Source organism: Lactuca sativa, chromosome 7 (genome assembly GCF_002870075.4).
Source record: "Lactuca sativa cultivar Salinas chromosome 7, Lsat_Salinas_v11, whole genome shotgun sequence".
NCBI lineage: Eukaryota > Viridiplantae > Streptophyta > Magnoliopsida > Asterales > Asteraceae > Lactuca > Lactuca sativa.
In genome coordinates, this window is record NC_056629.2 from 42,376,427 (window position 1) to 42,395,929 (window position 19,503).

The 19,503-nt window shown below is 39.6% G+C and overlaps 1 protein-coding gene across 1 annotated transcript; it reads left to right on the top strand.

The window, feature by feature from the left end:
• The first annotated feature begins 4,560 nt into the window (after window positions 1-4,560).
• LOC111880698 (uncharacterized) lies at window positions 4,561-9,675 on the top strand. The gene is made up of 6 exons (XM_052765512.1): window positions 4,561-5,242; window positions 5,331-5,867; window positions 5,951-7,105; window positions 7,190-7,656; window positions 7,728-9,060; window positions 9,138-9,675. The coding sequence occupies exons 4-6, from the start codon at window positions 7,319-7,321 to the stop codon at window positions 9,228-9,230; spliced, it is 1,764 nt and encodes a 587-aa protein (XP_052621472.1). The 5' UTR covers window positions 4,561-5,242; window positions 5,331-5,867; window positions 5,951-7,105; window positions 7,190-7,318; the 3' UTR covers window positions 9,231-9,675.
• The last annotated feature ends 9,828 nt before the right edge of the window (window positions 9,676-19,503 follow it).

Below are 19,503 nucleotides of genomic sequence, written 5' to 3' on the forward strand. Positions count from 1 at the left end.
GAAGACCTAGACAAGAAAGGAAAATCTCAAGTCAAGAAGTGTACTCGTCGAGTCCAGAGGGATGACTGGACGAGTAGGAGTGAGTTTTGTGATGTGGGTTAAGTGACCTACTCGACGAGTTGGAGGACCAACTCCGCAAGTTGGTTTGGGTTTGGGAAACCCTAAATTCGGGCTTTAGTCCCCTATTTAAGCATCTTATTCTCCACCTTTCAACCCCATTCTCAGCCCCCATTGTCCAAACCCTAACCCACGAAACCCTATTGCTTTCCATGAGATTGTGAGCCATTTACGAGTGTTCTTGAGTGCCTTGATGCTTGAAGAAGAAGGAGAAACCTTGGGGATTCAAGAGAGGAAGTGTAGATCCTGAAGCAACACCATATCCTCGTTATTTTCTGGTAATCAAGTTTCCACCTTGACCTTTAACTTGATAGATCTCTTCTTGGTCACTTTACTAGGGATTTTTTGGTCCAACAACCCTAGCATGTGAGAAATGGTTGTCCCGAAGGCTTATGTTTCAGATCTAGAACCATTAAGGACTATTATGGCATAAAGGTGCAAGCTTTATTCCATGGGAGTCCCCATGCAAGCAACAGAGTAATCTTTTGGCCTTTGTAGCTCAAAAGGCCATGTATGGAAGGAAAAAAGCAGGAGCTTTGCAGGGTTATGAGATGTTTGGGCCCAAGTCTATGTTGGATGCATTGGTGTGGTGTGTAGGTGACTTGTGGACCAAGATCTCGGTCCTTAAGAGTTAGGGTGTGAGTAAAATCCTTCAAGCAAGGGTATTATAGGGTAAAGTTGGAAACTTTCCCCTTCTAAGGTCATTTCCAGGGTGTATTCGAAGTTTGGAGTTGGGATCTGAAGTATACGGGCTTAACCCATTAAGTTAGCTCATCAGACTAAGGGACTCGACGAGTCCAGGAAGGGACTCGACGAGTCGAGGTGGATTGTGCCGATTCTGCATGGTTGAACTCGACGAGTCCGAGGAGTGACTCAGCGAGTTGATGGGATGAGTCACGAACATGAGTAGCCAGGAAAATCAATGAGTTGGGTCGCGAATTTAGGATTCAGAGTTTTGGAACTCGACGCGTTGATGGATGCAATTGGAGAGTTGAGTCAACCCGTTGCATTGACTTTGAACTTGACCAGAGTTGACCTAACTTGACCTTTGAGAGTATTATGATCTTAGTGTTATGTTGGTATTGATAGTTCGGGGAGCTGAAGGATCAGCAGTTCGGGAATTTGCCAGTAGCAGTCATAAGTGTATCAACCAGGCATCAACAATGTCAGGTGAGATATCCTCACTATATCAATAGGGTCTAAGGCACCAAGGCCGACCCTTTATGGATTTGTATCCGGATTATGGCATGATATGTTTATTGATTACATCGTGGTAGTTAGGATGGTGATATGCTTATGCTTACTGACCGGTTAGGTCTGTATCCCAGTTATTGGGATGTTGCTATGATTAGTGATATGTTAGATCGTTTTGACTGTTATATAATATGAGCTAGCATATGATGTTTAAGTGCAAATCAGTATCCTGGTCTATTGGATGATGCTATGTTAGTGACCGGTTAGGTTGGTATCCTGGTTATAGGATGTTGCTATGCTATTGATCAGTTACATCGGTTTATTGTCTATAGACTGTTATGTGATTATCTGTTATATGTGCACATGGTTGTTTGATTGGGGGTTGGGTTGAGGCGGTCCTGCTTTGTGATGAAGGCCAACATACCCAGCGAGCAGTTGGGATAGGCTGAAGGCCTTACGAGGTGGTCCAGACGTGCCGAAGGCTCGAAGAGCGGTCCAAATAGACTGAAGGCCTGCGAGGTAGTCCAGTCAGGCTGAAGGCCCGGTGCGGGAGGACCAGTCACTCTGTAGACTCGAGATGCATGGTTGTTTTGTTACTTATATGCTATATGTTATGGTTGTATCGGTATGACGTTGGTATTTTGGTGGTAACTCACTATGCCGTCGAGCTTACAGTTTTAGTTTATTGTTTCAGGTTCAGGGGATGACCGCGGGAAGGCGAAGGCGTGACCGTACACTTCCTCAATTGTGATTATGATTTCTGGGAACTCTGATGTTTAAAATATTTTGAAAACAAATTGTAATAACATAATGGTTTTGGATGATTTAAAAAGTTTTAATTTGGCTCTAATTTAATGGATGTTACAAATTTTATTGACAATGGCTAATGGTAAATCGTGATACAAACCTAACAATCCGGCGTTTATAATGTATAATAAGAATAACGGAGAGTCTTCTGAGCGAATACTTCCAAACTGCTAAATAACATGATAATACATGCATTTAAAATATGTCAACAAAAATTGTTGGTGAGTTTTACAGGTTTTGAAACAAAGTAGTTTTATAATCCAAAAATGTTTTATAAAATTTCTCTGGGTGACCAGCTTATATAAATACTTATCCTTTTTATCAACATTATAAAAATAAACGAGTTTTAAAAGTGTATTTGGATTCATTTAAAGATATATCGTTTGTTCAAATCCAAATATAACTTTGTTGAATGATAAGAAAATCAAATTTATAACAAGTCTTTACGGTATTCATGACCAAAAATGATTTTTATATAAAGATTTTGAATACCAATTTATATAAAAAAAGTCATATCACTCTTTGTGAAAACATAAAATATCCAAATTTACTCTTGAAACCTTGTACAAGCATTCATATAGTTTATACATAAAACTCATAAGTTTCTAATTTATAAACTTTGTAAATTCGTGTCGTAGTATTTATTAAGTATTATCTTAATTAATTTGGGAACCAATAGTTAACCAGTGACGCAAACTCCTCCCACATACATATTGTGTTTTCGTACAAGAACAAAATGTTTATATGAATAACTTATTATTTGTAAGTTATTGAACCTTAATCAGCCGTATCATGATATTAATTAGGTGTTATATAACTTAATTTCTGGTATGGACACTTATCTTTTGAGTCACAAGTTATCCCACTACATACCGTCTCTTTGAACTAGTAATACTAAAAAAACCCCATATAAACCCAATATCGGTTCTGTACGGTGATAAGGCAAACCCGATATCTATAATGAGGTCATAACCGAACTCCGACGAACGCCTTTGCAACCAATACTTACAAGTTTTAGTGCTGAAAGTCCACACCCAAGTTTGTTCATTCTCGGGGACTTTATCGTTTAGGAAATGCCAACGCTCGTTCATACTTGTAGTTAATGTTTGTAGCTAGCAACCGATGTCAGGATATCAACCCTTATAAGCATGTGATCTTGACTTATACCTGGCATTACTCGTTCCATACTGATTAACAGTAATGACATAGTGGACTTTCCACTAAGATGTACGGTCTTATAATTGTACAAACATAGCCCATGCAGCTTAGGAAATGATCCTAACTCATAAAACTTTTAGAATAAATGTAGCTCATACAAAACGTCATGTGGGTGTGACAAAATTTGGGCAACATAACGACTGCTTATATAATATTTTCCATGTTTCAACCAATGTGAAATCAACAATTCCATAATATTTACAATTAACGCGATTAATCCAATGTAAATATGTCGCAAATAACGACTCTTAAGTTCTGAAGTCGATCATGTTATTTATTGAAATGAAATCCATAATTTAATAGAATGAGTTATATTTTTATATTTAACATAAAAATATATTAATAAATTTTACAATCATTTCTACATAACTTATCCTATATTAAAAGTTAGTTTTCAATAATTTTAACTATTAATTATATATTTTCATAAATCTAGGTTTTTTTTTCATCAAATATGACAATGCACTTTCGTATTATACTCGAATAATATTTTTGCTCATTTGTATATCTTTTCATACTTCCAGTCGATATTTTAACTATACATATAAAATCGTCATTTTTGTGATTTACAATACCAACCGGTGTTATTATTGCAATTTACATATAATATTGTGATTTTAGTAATATTAATTAATATATCACAACAAGGTGTATTTATATCATTTATAGCATTCTACTTTAACTTATTTAACTTATATATGATTTATACAATTTAGATTACTAATTCATAAGCTTTCGACCAAATATAAAGTACAATGTTATTTTAATGTATAAAAATCTGTAAATCATCAAAACTTAATTAAACAAACATATATTTTCCCCCAAATATTAAAACAGTAAAACAGGGGTCGTAGAAACTCACATTCGATGCATGATCTCGATCTAGACTCGTTTTTGGTGAAGTTTTTCGTGATTAGTCGCAACGTAACCATTCTTGGACTTTCAAACGTTTCCAGGTTTGTTTAGTAATGTTTTAAAATAAAGCAACTTGTTTTCAAATATTTTTATATTTAAAAGAAAAAGGCTGTTTTGCAATTTATTTTACACAAGGGACTAATTTTGTGATATATTATATCCAATAAGGCCAGTTTTAAAATGTTTAAATCTTTTGGGATTGATTTTGAAAAGGTTAATCTCAAGTGTCTTATTTTAATTTAAAACTTTGAAGGGACTGTTTTTGCCAACTTCACTAATGTACAAAAGGGGTCGATGCGTCTCATCGTCCTCATCAGATTGGGGAAAGAAGGAAAATGGGATATGGGGTTACGAACGGAGCAACGAAATCAGATGGCGAGAAGGAAGCTCGCAGGCGCGCGGCTGCTACTACAGACGTCCCGGCCGATCACGAAGAGGGAGGCGGCTCCAGTGCTTGGCCGAACCGAAGGAAGAGAAGAGACGAAAGCAGCGAGGCTCCCTCTTTCTCGTCCGGCGATTGCAGACCCATCGCACCCGAGTGGCGTGCTCCGTCGGTCGACTAGACCGAAGAAGGACATGGGCAGAAGCAGCTCGGTGATGGCGGTAGTTTGCTAGCGGTGGTAGCCTCCTGTCACCGTTCCTCCTCCTGTTGCGAGAATGAGATAGGGGAAAGGAGGTGGGTCTGTGGTGGTTGGAACTCACAATAGCAGCGGCGGTGGAGGTGAGTGGATGGGTAGCGGTTGAAGGAGGAAGCACCACCGGTGCCTTGGTCGGTCGAGGAACGAAGATACAAGCAGCGGGTGGCTGTTGTTGCCGACAACAGTGGTGAGAGGGGCTGCTCCGGCAGTTTCCTCGTCGGTTCCAGCAGCGGTGTCCAAAGGGATGGTGCGTGGGTGAGGTACGAGAGGCAGAAGAGGTCCGATGGATGTCCGGTTGGCAGCCAACAATCACGATGTTCCCCCATTGTTTTGGCAATTCCGGTCAACAATAGGTAAAAATTTTCTTTTGGGATTTTGTTTGTTTTAACAGGAATCTATGGTATGAACAAAATGGATGTTTGGGTTGTGATTGTTTGGCAGGAAAAAAAAAAAGGAAAGACGAAGAAGAAACGGGCTACTGCCCTCTTAGGTAGTTCTTGGCAGCAACCGAAGGAGGAGAAGAAAATCAATAGAATTTTTTGTGGTGTTGTTCCTAGTTGAAAGGGATAATGTCATAAAAAGCCTTAATTTTGTAAAAAAAAGTCGGTTTTACCCTTCGACAGGTTTTTGTGTCATTAATGCCGCATACTTGTCTCACCTTTTGCGTTTATGCCAAATACCCGGTTGCAAGAGGGTTTACCGGTTACCCCTCTACTTACCCCTCAACTTTTCCAACCGTTTCTTAACTAATGAAGAAATTAACCCCGTTTGGTAAACGTTAGACATAGAGCTCCACACCCTCTCTCCGAAGCGTCAACTCAATCGCAGTCAATCGTAGTCTACTGAGAAAAATCTTGGGCTTTTGGAAGGGAATCATCACGAAATTTGGGTATTTGAAGAGGATTAGGTCTACATTGTTGGTATCGTTGTTCTAGCAGGAAGATAGTTGGGTGATAGTCTCGTTGAGTTGTTGAACCAGTAAGTTTCTCAAATCCATGATTAAAGCAATTATCTAGTTAAAATTCTTCAATTTTGTTTGTAAAATCTTTTTGATTTTGCAGGTAACTGTAATGGCTTCATCGGATGACGTTTTCAAAGAACTATTTGCTAGTATATACGAGCCCTTCTCTGGACTAAATGAGATGGATTATGAGCTCCATGGTATTTATATGGATCACGAACCAGAGCATGAGTTCGTGACTGCGCTTGATAAATGTAGGGACGTCTTTCTCAATGTTCTACTTAGTGATGAAAACTTAAGGAATTCAAGCATGGCTGATGAAATCAGAGCACAAGTTTATCATGCTAATGAATGGCAAAGTGATGAAGAAGGTGAACAAGAGGCGGTGAAGAATAAGTACAAAATTCATGATCCAAACACACCATGGGATAAGATGGAACCTAAGGTAGGTGATATGTTTGAGTCTCCTGCACAACTTAAGTTTTGTATTCAAAATTATGGGGTGTCAAATGGATATCAGATATACTTTGAAAAATGTGATAAAACTAGACTAGTTGCAAGATGTGGGAAGAGGACAGAGATGAATGATTGTCCTTTCAGATTGTATGCTGGATGGATGTACAATGAAAAATCATTTCAAGTTAAAAATTTGGTTGGAGAGCATCGTTGCAGTAGGAAGTTCAAATTTGGAAGTCTTGTTTCCCCTGAATAGATAGGTAGGCATTACATTACTGAAATTTCAAACACACCTAAGATGAAACTTAGGGACATGATTGCCGATATCAAACAAAGGTTGAGATGTGTAGTATCCATTGGGCAAGTCCGTAGGGCAAAAAAATGGGCCACTGAGTTGATTGAAGGAAAACTAACTGAACATTATGCTAGGGTATGGGATTATGCTGATGAATTATTAAGGTCCAACCCAGGTTCAACATGCAAAGTTAGTGTCACTGTCAATCCAGATGGGAAGAACTACTTCCACAGATTTTACATTGGTTTCAAAGCTTTAAGTGATGGATGGAAATTAGGGTGTAGAAGAGTAATTGGTTTGGATGGATGCTTCCTGAAAGGATAGGTGAAGGGTGAGTTGTTGACTGCCATTGGTAGAGATGCTAATAACCAGGTGTATCCTATAGCATGGGCTGTTGTTGATGTTGAAAACAAGCCTAACTGGACTTGGTTTATTGAGCTTCTTAGAGATAGTGTAGACCTTCATGATGGCAGAGGATTGGTGGTGATATCTGACCAACATAAGGTCTGTTTTCAATACTCCATTTCATATAAATGTTAATACAATTTAAAAGGGATGCATATTGACTTGAATGTTCTTGTCTTGTAGGGATTGGTTGAAGCTGTAAAAGATATACTCCCAAATGTTGAGCACAGGCAATGTGCCAGGCATGTTTATGCCAATTTCAAGAAAGCATACACAGGGTTGGAGTTCAAGAAATTATTTTGGGCTGCATCAATGAGTTGTGTAGAAAGTGACTTTATGAGGCACATGGAAACCATCAAGAAGTTGAGCCCATCTGCATATGAGTACTTGATGTCAAGACAACCAAAAACATGGTGTAGAGCTTACTTTGATAGGGGTTATGCGTGTGAAGCAGTTGAGAATGGAATCTCTAAGTGTTTCAACTCAATCATTGTTGATGCTAGGAAAAAGCCCCTTATCACAATGCTTGAGGAGATCAGGATATATATAATGGACAGGTTTTCCCACATGATAGAGGAAAATGTTAAATGGAAATCAAATGTTTGTCCTGCTATACTTAGGAAAATGCAGTTGTTTGGGAAAAATATGAGGTATGCATAAAAGAAATTTAACATTTGTTGTTTCTTTTTATTATTCTTACTTACTATACCAACTTATGCAGGTTATGGGTTGTAGTTCATAGTCAAGGACATGTTTTTGAAGCTAGAAGAGGATGTGACAGCTATATGGTGGACTTGGACAGCAGGACTTGCAGTTGCAGATTATGGGATTTGTCTGGGATCCCATGTGTACATGCAAATGCAGTCATCAACTACATCAATCAAACACCAGATGTATATATTGATGGGTACTTTTCAAAGGAAAATTTTAAAAAGTCTTACTCCTCTAATATAAAACCAGTGAATGGGAGTAATCTTTGGAGCCAAACTGGATTCATAAAGCCATTGCCTCCTTTGGCTAGGAGAATGCCAGGTAGGCCTACTACCAAAAGGAAGAGGCATGCTAGTGAGCAAGAGGGGAGGTTTTCATCAACAAGGGTATTTGTACCAAGAACAGTAAGATGTGGGAAATGCTTAGAGTATGGCCATAATCAAAAAAGTTGTAAGAATGAGAAAAAACCAGTAGTACCCTTGCTACCAAAGAAAAGAGGCAGACCAAGGAAACATCCATTGTTAACTAAATATGATGAGTCATTAAGAGCTTCTCAATCCAGTCAGCCTCCAATGCAGAAAAACAAGTCAAAGAAAGAAGCATCAAGTTCCAAGGTTTTAAAAGCCTCAAGGTCCAAAAAAGAAGCAACTGAATTTGATGAATCATTAAGAGCTTCTAAATCCAGTCAGCCTCTAAAGAAGAAAAACAAGTCAAAGAAAGAAGCATCAAGTTCCAAGGTTTTAAAAGCATCAAGGTCCAAAAATGAGGCTACTTCACCTCATAAAGAAGATGTTTCTGCAACTCAAAAAGAAGTTGTTGATGGTATTCAGATTGGGGAAGGTGATGGAATTCAGAATGAGGATCATGGTGATAGTATTGAGCCTGGGGATCATGGTGATGATATTCAGATTGGGGAAGGTGGTGGTATTGAGACTGGGGGTCATGGTGATGATATTCAGACTGGGGATGTTAATGATGTTATTGTTGAAGATTGTCATATTGTTGAAGAAGTAGAAGTGGTTGATGTTGGAAAAGAAGATGTTTTGCTTCCAAGGGTTGGTTTAGATCTACACAAAGTGCTTGATGAGGTTGAGCAGGGGCTGGACGAAATATTAGGGGAGGGTAGTTTTCAACAACAATCAGAAACCTATGATGCTACTCAATCAGATTATGAGGGTAATGTTGAGTTTAATGATGGAAAAGCTGATGGTGTCCTTGTAGATAAGGTAAAACTGGATGCTGAACAGATTGCATCGATGTTGGAAGCAGGATATAGCATGGGAGAAATTGAAGGTATGGAAGGGGTAGAACTGGAACTGGATGACATGCTACCTGTTGAGCTGGTAAGAAATTACTTTTTTGTAAGTGTTTTTCATTATTTTTCTCCAATTTAATTTATTTATGTAATTATCAATATCAGGATATGGAAGATGTATTGGATCATCCTTCTGATAATGATGATGAGGCTGTTATTGATGATGTTGATGGTATTGTTGATGGTGGTGGTGAATAAGAAGAAGGAGGTGATGATGGTCACTTGGGTGATGATGAAGGTGAACAAGAAGAAAGAGGTGATGATGAAGGTCCTGATGATGTCCCTAGATTGACAAGGTTGAGAAAACCCTCTGAAAGGATCATTTTGCAGAAGTTGAAGAAGACGGTGCTTGACAAAAATGGAGGTGGTTCATCTGCTAGCAATCCAATTAGGTTGGAGTAGTTGGTTAAGTGTTTTGGGGGTGTAGTGGGGAGGGTAAACACGGGCAGATGGAGCCCTTTTTGCTAAATATTATTATCATTCCACCCACTAAATGCATCATACATCCACTTGTTTTATGTTATAAACTTGGTTGCCTTTTTGATAATTTATTTAGGTTTTTGGATACAATTGGATGGCTGCTACGTATTAGTGAGATGTAAAAAACCTTATGCAATTAATACACCCCCTTTTATTTGTGTTATGATGAATGTGTTATCCATTGTTGTCAATTTTTATTACCATTTTATGCATATTACTTTCCCATTTGTGTTATGGTGAACATGTGTACCATTATTGGCACATTTGAAAACCATTTATGCATCTTGCTTCCCATTTGTGTTATGGTGAACATGTTTACAATTATTGGGACATTTGATAACCATTTAAGCATCTTACTTCCCATTTGTGTTATGGTGAACATGTTTACCATTATTGGCACATTTGATAACCATTTGAGCATCTTACTTCCCATTTGTGTTATGGTGAACATGTTTACCATTATTGGTACATTTGATAACCATTTATGCATCTTACTTTCCATTTGTGTTATGGTGAACATGTTTACTATTATTGGCACATTTGATAACCATTTACGCATCTTACTTCCCATTTGTGTTATGGTGAACATATTTACCATTATTGGCACATTTGATTACCATTTTATGCATCTTACTTTGAATTTGTGTTCTGCTGAATGTGTAGTTACCATTGTCACAAAAGCATTCATAAAATAGATCATAGCCATACAAACATTAATACTATTGCACCATTCAAACTTTTACAGATTTAGTACATCTACCAATGTAATAAACTACACTACAAACTTGTTATCATTTTGTAACGCCTGTGTTTCGGGCTTGCCATTTGTAGCAATGTAATAGTCTAGGTTAACCTCTGTAACCCGTTTTGAAATAATAAGATTGTATTATTTGAGTATTGTGTGTTTTGTGCTTAATTGCTTAATTATGTGGTTTGATTAATTAAGAATAAAAATAAGCGTCAAAATTTAAGAGTAAAATAAACTTAATATATTTGGTTAATGTTGTAGTAGTTGAAACGAGGTTTCCGAATATATATAGAACGCCCAAATCTGACTTCGTATGAGGAAGTTATGATTTATCGAAGTTCCGGCTTAGCGATATACAGCCTGTTTTACTCGATTTGAGATTGAGCGGTTGTTAGCCGAAGCAATCTAAATGAGAATCGAAGATCTCATTGTTGGTATTGAAACGATAAAAAGTTAGGCGAGAACGGACGTCAAACGAAGAAGTTATGAATTTATAACGAAAGTTTCTGTCCCGGCCTATTAAAAATAATTAATAAAAATAAAGTCAAAATTAGCCGACGGAGTCTAAACGAAAGTCGTAGAGCATGGTCTCACCTTCGCGTGGATATAAAGAGCGTCGAAAACGGAGTTCGTATGATGAAGTTATGAATTTCCGAAGTTTATTAATCATTTTGTATTTATTTTTAATTCAAAATTCGGAAGCATTATCCGAAGGAGTCACCGATCTGATCCGAGGTACGCCCCGCGTACTCGAGTACGCCCCGCGTACTCCGAGGGATGTCGACACTCGCACTCGAGCACTTCGGATACGTAAGCAATGACGTTTTGGGCAGTACGCCCCGCGTAACGCAGTACGCCCCGCGTACTCCGAGGCTCCAGCCTCCTATAAATAGGATGCGAGGGTTCCGGGTATTTTTGCCAATTCCCTCTCGTTTTCGTGTCGAAGCTCTGTGCAAAAACCCCCGAAGCTACCCCGAAGTCCCGGTATCATACTCTAGCCCCGAGGCAAGTCCCGAGATCCTGAAGATCCCGAAAAGTGCGGTTCCCGAGTCGAAGCTCTGCCCGCGAGAAGTTCGATTTTCGAGAAGATCTTCCAGATCTGCTGTGGATTACTACTTCTATAAGCCGTAGTGCTGTCCGATCATCTTCTGATCAAGTGAGTGTGTAGTTATTTCTTCTAATACAATAATACGAAGTATTTTATATAAAAATACGTGCTATGTGTATATATTTGGTTGTGTTATGTGTGAATGAGTATTCACTCTCTTCTATCTTATAGATTTGCTTATTTCTTTATGAGATATGTGTTATGTGTGTGTGTGCCTCATCTGTTATGTGATATATGTGTTGATTAAAGCATGCTATACAGGTTTTCTTTAAACTATGTATACAAATGTATATTTTTATCTACTAATATGTTGGGTAGAACATGGGTAGACAGTTGGTGTGTAATAAACAGATGAGAGGCCTCGTTGTTGTTTGATTGAGTCATCTAGCGGAGTTTAGATGACGACCACTGGCTATTCTAGACAGTCTTGTGGAAACATTAGCAGGTTCGCCACCTGTAGGTGTTAATGAACTTGGGTGTTCATTCGCTGTACTCCATCCCCCTCATGGTTGCCTTATTTGACTTATATTGCTGAGGTACCCCCGAAGCATGTGTTGTCACCCCGATGAAATATTCTTAGACTAGGTCCCTTATGTTAGTTGTTTTAGGGACATTAAAGTGAGAATAACGGGAATGGGTAATTGGGTTATTGTTGGTTGGTGAAAATTAAATATGATATTTATTGTGGGTTGAAAACCCTATATGCTCACCAGGCTCCCAAGCCTGACCCACTCAGTTTTAAATTGTATTACAGGTAGTGGCGGAAGGGCATGAGATGGATGAACCATCAAGTTGTTTTGTTTACAAGTCTGCATATGTTTATATTTGTTATATGACTTGTAATGTATTCGTTTATGCTTATTGGTCTGAATCGGAACATGACACCCCGAGTTTTGATTATAATGAAAATACATTTCTTTTATGAAATGCTTCGGTAAACAATGTTTTATCATGTTTTGTTTTTGGGAACAAATTCCGCAACTCTTTCAAATCAAAAGGATTTACTCTGAAAATATTTAAAAGCATAAATGAAAATCGGTCTTTTCTGGCCGAGATTTTGGGGATGTCACAGTTGGTATCAGAGCATTAGTTTAAGCGAACTAGGAATTTGTAGGATTTCTAGACTTAAACTTAGAATGCTAAGTGAAGTTTTGAGATGTGTGTCTGTTGTGATTTAGACACGAGCACTAGTTTATTTTAGGAAAGTTGCCTAAAATGATTTATGTGCTAAATGTTATATGTTGCCATATATGATATTATTTGTTCGGATCTATGGTCTGTTGCCGACCGGATCTAGAAACCTTATGTGTGTAGGATTCTAAGCGTACGTCTACGATATTAGAACTAGCATGTAAACGTTTCGGAGTGATAAGGATGATTTGAATATCTATCATGATTGAGGATCTAATTTCACCTTATTCGGTGTAGATCAAAATGGTGAGAACAAGAAGTGGAGTTGGAAATGCTGACGAAAACAGGAATCAACCACCAGTGATTGAGCCAATACCTGTCGTAGCAGCAGCACCTGAGCCAATAACCATGGCTGGTGTGCAATTGATGATTCAGACGATGTTGGATCGTCAGATGGATGAAACTAGACGGTTGCTTCAACAAAATCGTGAAGAACTGTCGATTCGTGTGGAAGAGCCTGAACTGAATGAAGGGCACTCGGAAGGTGGAAACTTCAGTGGGTCTGTTGGTCCAGCCAACCCACCGATAGTTAGGCAAGATAACCATGATGGAAGGAATGATGGAATGGGATGCAAGTACAAGGACTTTTTGACTTGTAAACCATCGACCTTCAATGGAAAGGAGGATCCGATTGGGGTTATGGATTGGATCTCCGAAATGGAGTTAGCCTTTATGACATGTGGCTGTAGAGGCAAGTTGCAGACTATCTATGCCGTGCGACAATTCCGAGGTGGAGCCGTTCGTTGGTGGAACACTCTAGGGAAGACCTTAAGCCCTAGCGAGCCACTGCAATTGTCATGGGCAGAGTTCTTGGTGCAGTTTAAGCGCAAGTTCTGCTCGGCTCAAAATCTGTTGGAGTTGGAGAACAAGTTTCTGACATTGACGAAGGGTAGCATGTCAGTAGATGAATACACCAATAACTTCACCGATAAGATGGAGTTTGCCTTGCGTATCGTTCCAGACGAGCTGACAAAGGTGGATCGGTATGCGAAGGGACTTCCATGGGAGTACGAGGTGCCGGTACGTCAGGCACTTACTCTAGAGGCAGCTATCTGGGCTGCCAAGTCTGTGGAGAACATGATAAAGGGAAGAACCACCGACAAGGTTGAGGTTGGTGAGAAAAGGAAGTTTGAAGGAACATCTGGTTCCAGTAAGAAGAGTAAATTTTCGAAATTTGATTCGAAAAAGTTTGGAGGAAAAGGAGGCGAAGCGAAGTGGTGTGATAAGTGTAGGAAAAAGCACTTTGGGAAATGTAGCGAGGATGTAACCTGCTACAAGTGTGGAAAGGTTGGACATTTTGCCAATGAATGTCCAAACAACAAAAGGATGTGTTTTGGGTGTAATGAAGAGGGGCATATTTTGAAAGACTGTCCGAAGAAGAAGGAGGCAGCTAGGCCCAACATTCCACCAAAGCCGAAGGCAAGAGCCTTCCAGATGACACTTGAGGCTGCGAAAGATGAAGCTGATGTCGCTTCAGGTACCTTTCTCGTAAACGAATTACCTGCTCATATATTGTTTGATTCTGGAGCCAACTACTCCTTTATTTCGCATGAGTTTGGTAGAAAGCTAGCTTTGCCTGTTGATAGACTAAATAATGCTTTATTAGTCGAAGTAGCTAGTGGCAAGTTTGTACCTGTTAGCCATCGTATGAAAAACGTCTTGATCGACCTTAATGGGAATAAGTTTCTCGAGGAATTATTGCCTATCGAACTAAATGGTTTCGACATCGTCTTGGGAATGGATTGGCTTAGCGCCAATGATGCCGAAATTTTGTGCAAGAAGAAGATAGTTAAAGTAAACCCGCCTGGGAAAGATTCGTTTATGGTGTATGGGGACAAACGCAGAGTGAATTCTGGAATCATTTCTCTAATGAAAGCCAGAAAGTGTTTGACCAAGGGATGTACATCATATTTAGCATTCGTGATTGATGCTAAGAAGGAAAAGAAGGTGATGCAGAGCATTCCAGTGGTGTGTGATTATCCGGAAGTATTTCCCGAGGATCTTCCTGGATTACCACCTGATAGACAAGTGGAGTTCAGAATAGACTTGTTACCAGGAACCACGCCAATAGCAAAAGCACCTTATCGATTAGCACCGACGGAGATGAAGGAGCTGATGATGCAACTTCAGGAGTTATTGGACAAAGGTTTCATTAGACCTAGTTCATCGCCCTGGGGAGCTCCGGTGTTATTTGTAAAGAAGAAAGATGGAAGTATGAGAATGTGCATCGATTACAGAGAGCTGAACAAGGCAACAATAAAGAATAGATATCCGTTGCCGAGGATTGATGACCTGTTTGATCAATTGCAAGGTTCGAGCTATTTCTCGAAGATCGATCTTAGGTCAGGATATCATCAGCTGAAAGTAAGAGAGCAAGATATCGAGAAGACTGCATTCAGAACTAGATATGGACACTACGATTTCTTGGTTATGTCGTTTGGACTAACCAATGCTCCAGCAGCGTTCATGGATTTGATGAATAGGGTTTGTAATCCTTTCCTTGATAAATCCGTGATAGTGTTCATAGACGACATTCTGATCTACTCGAAAAGCCAGGAGGAGCATGGCAGACACTTGCGAGAAGTGTTAGAAGTTTTGAAGAAGGAGAAGCTTTATGCGAAGTTCTCCAAATGTGATTTTTGGATTCGTGAGGTCCAATTCTTGGGTCACGTGGTCAACCAAGAAGGGATAATGGTTGATCCAGCGAAGATTGAAGCTGTGACGAAGTGGGAACAACCGAAAAGTCCCACGGAGATTCGAAGCTTTTTAGGATTAGCCGGATATTACCGAAGGTTTATCCAAGGCTTTTCTTCGATTGCTACTCCATTAACAGCTTTGACCCACAAAGGAGCTACTTATGCTTGGAGTGAGAAGCATAAAGAAGCATTCGAGAAGTTAAAGAAGAAGCTATGCGAGGCACCGATACTTTCTCTACCCGATGGAGTCGAAGACTTCGCTGTTTATAGCGATGCGTCTGGTGTTGGATTGGGTTGTGTTTTGACCCAAAGAGAAAAGGTGATAGCATATGCGTCTCGACAGTTGAAAGAGCATGAAAAGAATTACCCGACTCATGATTTGGAGTTGGCAGCGGTAGTTTTCGCTCTGAAAATATGGAGGCATTACCTCTATGGCACGAAGTGCAAACTTTTCACTGATCATAAGAGTCTCCGATACCTCTTTAATCAGAAAGAATTGAATATGAGGCAACGACGCTGGCTAGAATTACTTAAAGACTACGACTGCGAGATACTTTACCACCCCGGTAAAGCTAATGTTGTTGCTGATGCTCTCAGTCGGAAAGTCAATCTTGAAAGGAAGAGGCCAAGAGCGTTGAAAATTGAAGTTGTCTCGACTATTGTGGAAAGTATAAGGAAAGCTCAAGAGGAAGCTTCTGAGAAAAATGACCGAAAGGAGGAACGTTTGGGTAAAACGTTGGTGTTTGGTACTAACGGTCATGGACTGAAGGTATTCCAAGATCGTATTTGGGTACCTAAGTCAGGAGGAATTAGGGATCTTTTGATGGAAGAAGCTCACAAGACCATGTACTCGATTCATCCGGGTAGCACTAAAATGTATAGGGACCTGAAACCCTACTACTGGTGGCCGACGATGAAGCTTGATGTTGCAAAGTATGTGGCCGAGTGTGTGACTTGTGCGAGAGTCAAGACACAACATCAGAAACCTTACGGGAGTTTAGAACCATTGCCTGTGCCTATGGGTAAGTGGGAAGACATTGCTATGGATTTTGTCACTAAACTGCCCAGAACAAAGAATGGTCACGACATGATTTGGGTGGTCGTTGATCGATTCACTAAGAGTGCACATTTCATAGCGGCCAGGGAGAAATGGTCTATGGAGAAGCTTGCGAATTCTTACGTGAAGGAAATTGTGAGGCTTCACGGTGTTCCGTTAACGATTGTATCGGATCGTGATAGCCGTTTCACCTCAAGGTTTTGGAAAAGTCTACAAGAGGAAATGGGTACCAAGTTATGTTTAAGCACAGCTTACCATCCGCAGACTGATGGTCAGAGTGAAAGAACAATACAAACACTTGAAGATATGCTGAGAGCATGTACCTTGGAATTCCTAGGTAATTGGGATGAACATTTACCGTTGGTAGAATTTTCCTATAATAATAGTTTTCACTCGAGCATTAAGATGGCACCGTACCAAGCTTTGTATGGACAAAAGTGTCGTACGCCGTCTTGTTGGCTTGAGGCTGGGGAAAAGCAGTTTATGGGACCGGAGTTGGTTCATCAAACTGCTGAAAAGTTGAAAATAATTAGGGAAAGAATGTTAGCAGCTCAAGATCGTCAAAAGAGCTATGCTGACAAGAAGCGAAGACCGATGACTTTTGAGGTTGGAGATTCGGTTTTGCTTAAAGTCTCGTCGTGGAAGGGACTTATAAGATTTGGTAAAAGGGGAAAGTTGAGTCCAAGGTTTATTGGACCGTTTAGAGTCCTTCAGAGGAATGGGAATCAAGCTTACAAGCTCGAATTACCCGAAGAACTGAATGGAATTCACAACACCTTTCATGTGTGTTATTTGAGGAAGTTCACGGGAGAAGTTCCCGATATAATTCCAATTTCTGAATTGAGAATTGATGAGAACAAAAGGTTGATTGAAGAACCAGAGGCAATTGTTGACCGAAAGACTAAGAAGTTGCGACGCAAAATGGTTGGGTTAGTGCTTGTCCGATGGAAACACACGAATGGGCCGAATCTCACCTGGGAGACGGAGAGTGACATGTTGAGTCGCTATCCGCATTTGTTTGTTGATGTGTGATTCCGGGGACGGAATCATTCTAAGGTGGAGAGAATTGTAACGCCTGTGTTTCGGGCTTGCCATTTGTAGCAATGTAATAGTCTAGGTTAACCTCTGTAACCCGTTTTGAAATAATAAGATTGTATTATTTGAGTATTGTGTGTTTTGTGCTTAATTGCTTAATTATGTGGTTTGATTAATTAAGAATAAAAATAAGCGTCAAAATTTAAGAGTAAAATAAACTTAATATATTTGGTTAATGTTGTAGTAGTTGAAACGAGGTTTCCGAATATATATAGAACGCCCAAATCTGACTTCGTATGAGGAAGTTATGATTTATCGAAGTTCCGGCTTAGCGATATACAGCCTGTTTTACTCGATTTGAGATTGAGCGGTTGTTAGCCGAAGCAATCTAAATGAGAATCGAAGATCTCATTGTTGGTATTGAAACGATAAAAAGTTAGGCGAGAACGGACGTCAAACGAAGAAGTTATGAATTTATAACGAAAGTTTCTGTCCCGGCCTATTAAAAATAATTAATAAAAATAAAGTCAAAATTAGCCGACGGAGTCTAAACGAAAGTCGTAGAGCATGGTCTCACCTTCGCGTGGATATAAAGAGCGTCGAAAACGGAGTTCGTATGATGAAGTTATGAATTTCCGAAGTTTATTAATCATTTTGTATTTATTTTTAATTCAAAATTCGGAAGCATTATCCGAAGGAGTCACCGATCTGATCCGAGGTACGCCCCGCGTACTCCGAGGGATGTCGACACTCGCACTCGAGCACTTCGGATACGTAAGCAATGACGTTTTGGGCAGTACGCCCCGCGTAACGCAGTACGCCCCGCGTACTCCGAGGCTCCAGCCTCCTATAAATAGGATGCGAGGGTTCCGGGTATTTTTGCCAATTCCCTCTCGTTTTCGTGTCGAAGCTCTGTGCAAAAACCCCCGAAGCTACCCCGAAGTCCCGGTATCATACTCTAGCCCCGAGGCAAGTCCCGAGATCCTGAAGATCCCGAAAAGTGCGGTTCCCGAGTCGAAGCTCTGCCCGCGAGAAGTTCGATTTTCGAGAAGATCTTCCAGATCTGCTGTGGATTACTACTTCTATAAGCCGTAGTGCTGTCCGATCATCTTCTGATCAAGTGAGTGTGTAGTTATTTCTTCTAATACAATAATACGAAGTATTTTATATAAAAATACGTGCTATGTGTATATATTTGGTTGTGTTATGTGTGAATGAGTATTCACTCTCTTCTATCTTATAGATTTGCTTATTTCTTTATGAGATATGTGTTATGTGTGTGTGTGCCTCATCTGTTATGTGATATATGTGTTGATTAAAGCATGCTATACAGGTTTTCTTTAAACTATGTATACAAATGTATATTTTTATCTACTAATATGTTGGGTAGAACATGGGTAGACAGTTGGTGTGTAATAAACAGATGAGAGGCCTCGTTGTTGTTTGATTGAGTCATCTAGCGGAGTTTAGATGACGACCACTGGCTATTCTAGACAGTCTTGTGGAAACATTAGCAGGTTCGCCACCTGTAGGTGTTAATGAACTTGGGTGTTCATTCGCTGTACTCCATCCCCCTCATGGTTGCCTTATTTGACTTATATTGCTGAGGTACCCCTGAAGCATGTGTTGTCACCCCGATGAAATATTCTTAGACTAGGTCCCTTATGTTAGTTGTTTTAGGGACATTAAAGTGAGAATAACGGGAATGGGTAATTGGGTTATTGTTGGTTGGTGAAAATTAAATATGATATTTATTGTGGGTTGAAAACCCTATATGCTCACCAGGCTCCCAAGCCTGACCCACTCAGTTTTAAATTGTATTACAGGTAGTGGCGGAAGGGCATGAGATGGATGAACCATCAAGTTGTTTTGTTTACAAGTCTGCATATGTTTATATTTGTTATATGACTTGTAATGTATTCGTTTATGCTTATTGGTCTGAATCGGAACATGACACCCCGAGTTTTGATTATAATGAAAATACATTTCTTTTATGAAATGCTTCGGTAAACAATGTTTTATCATGTTTTGTTTTTGGGAACAAATTCCGCAACTCTTTCAAATCAAAAGGATTTACTCTGAAAATATTTAAAAGCATAAATGAAAATCGGTCTTTTCTGGCCGAGATTTTGGGGATGTCACACATTTCATCTAAC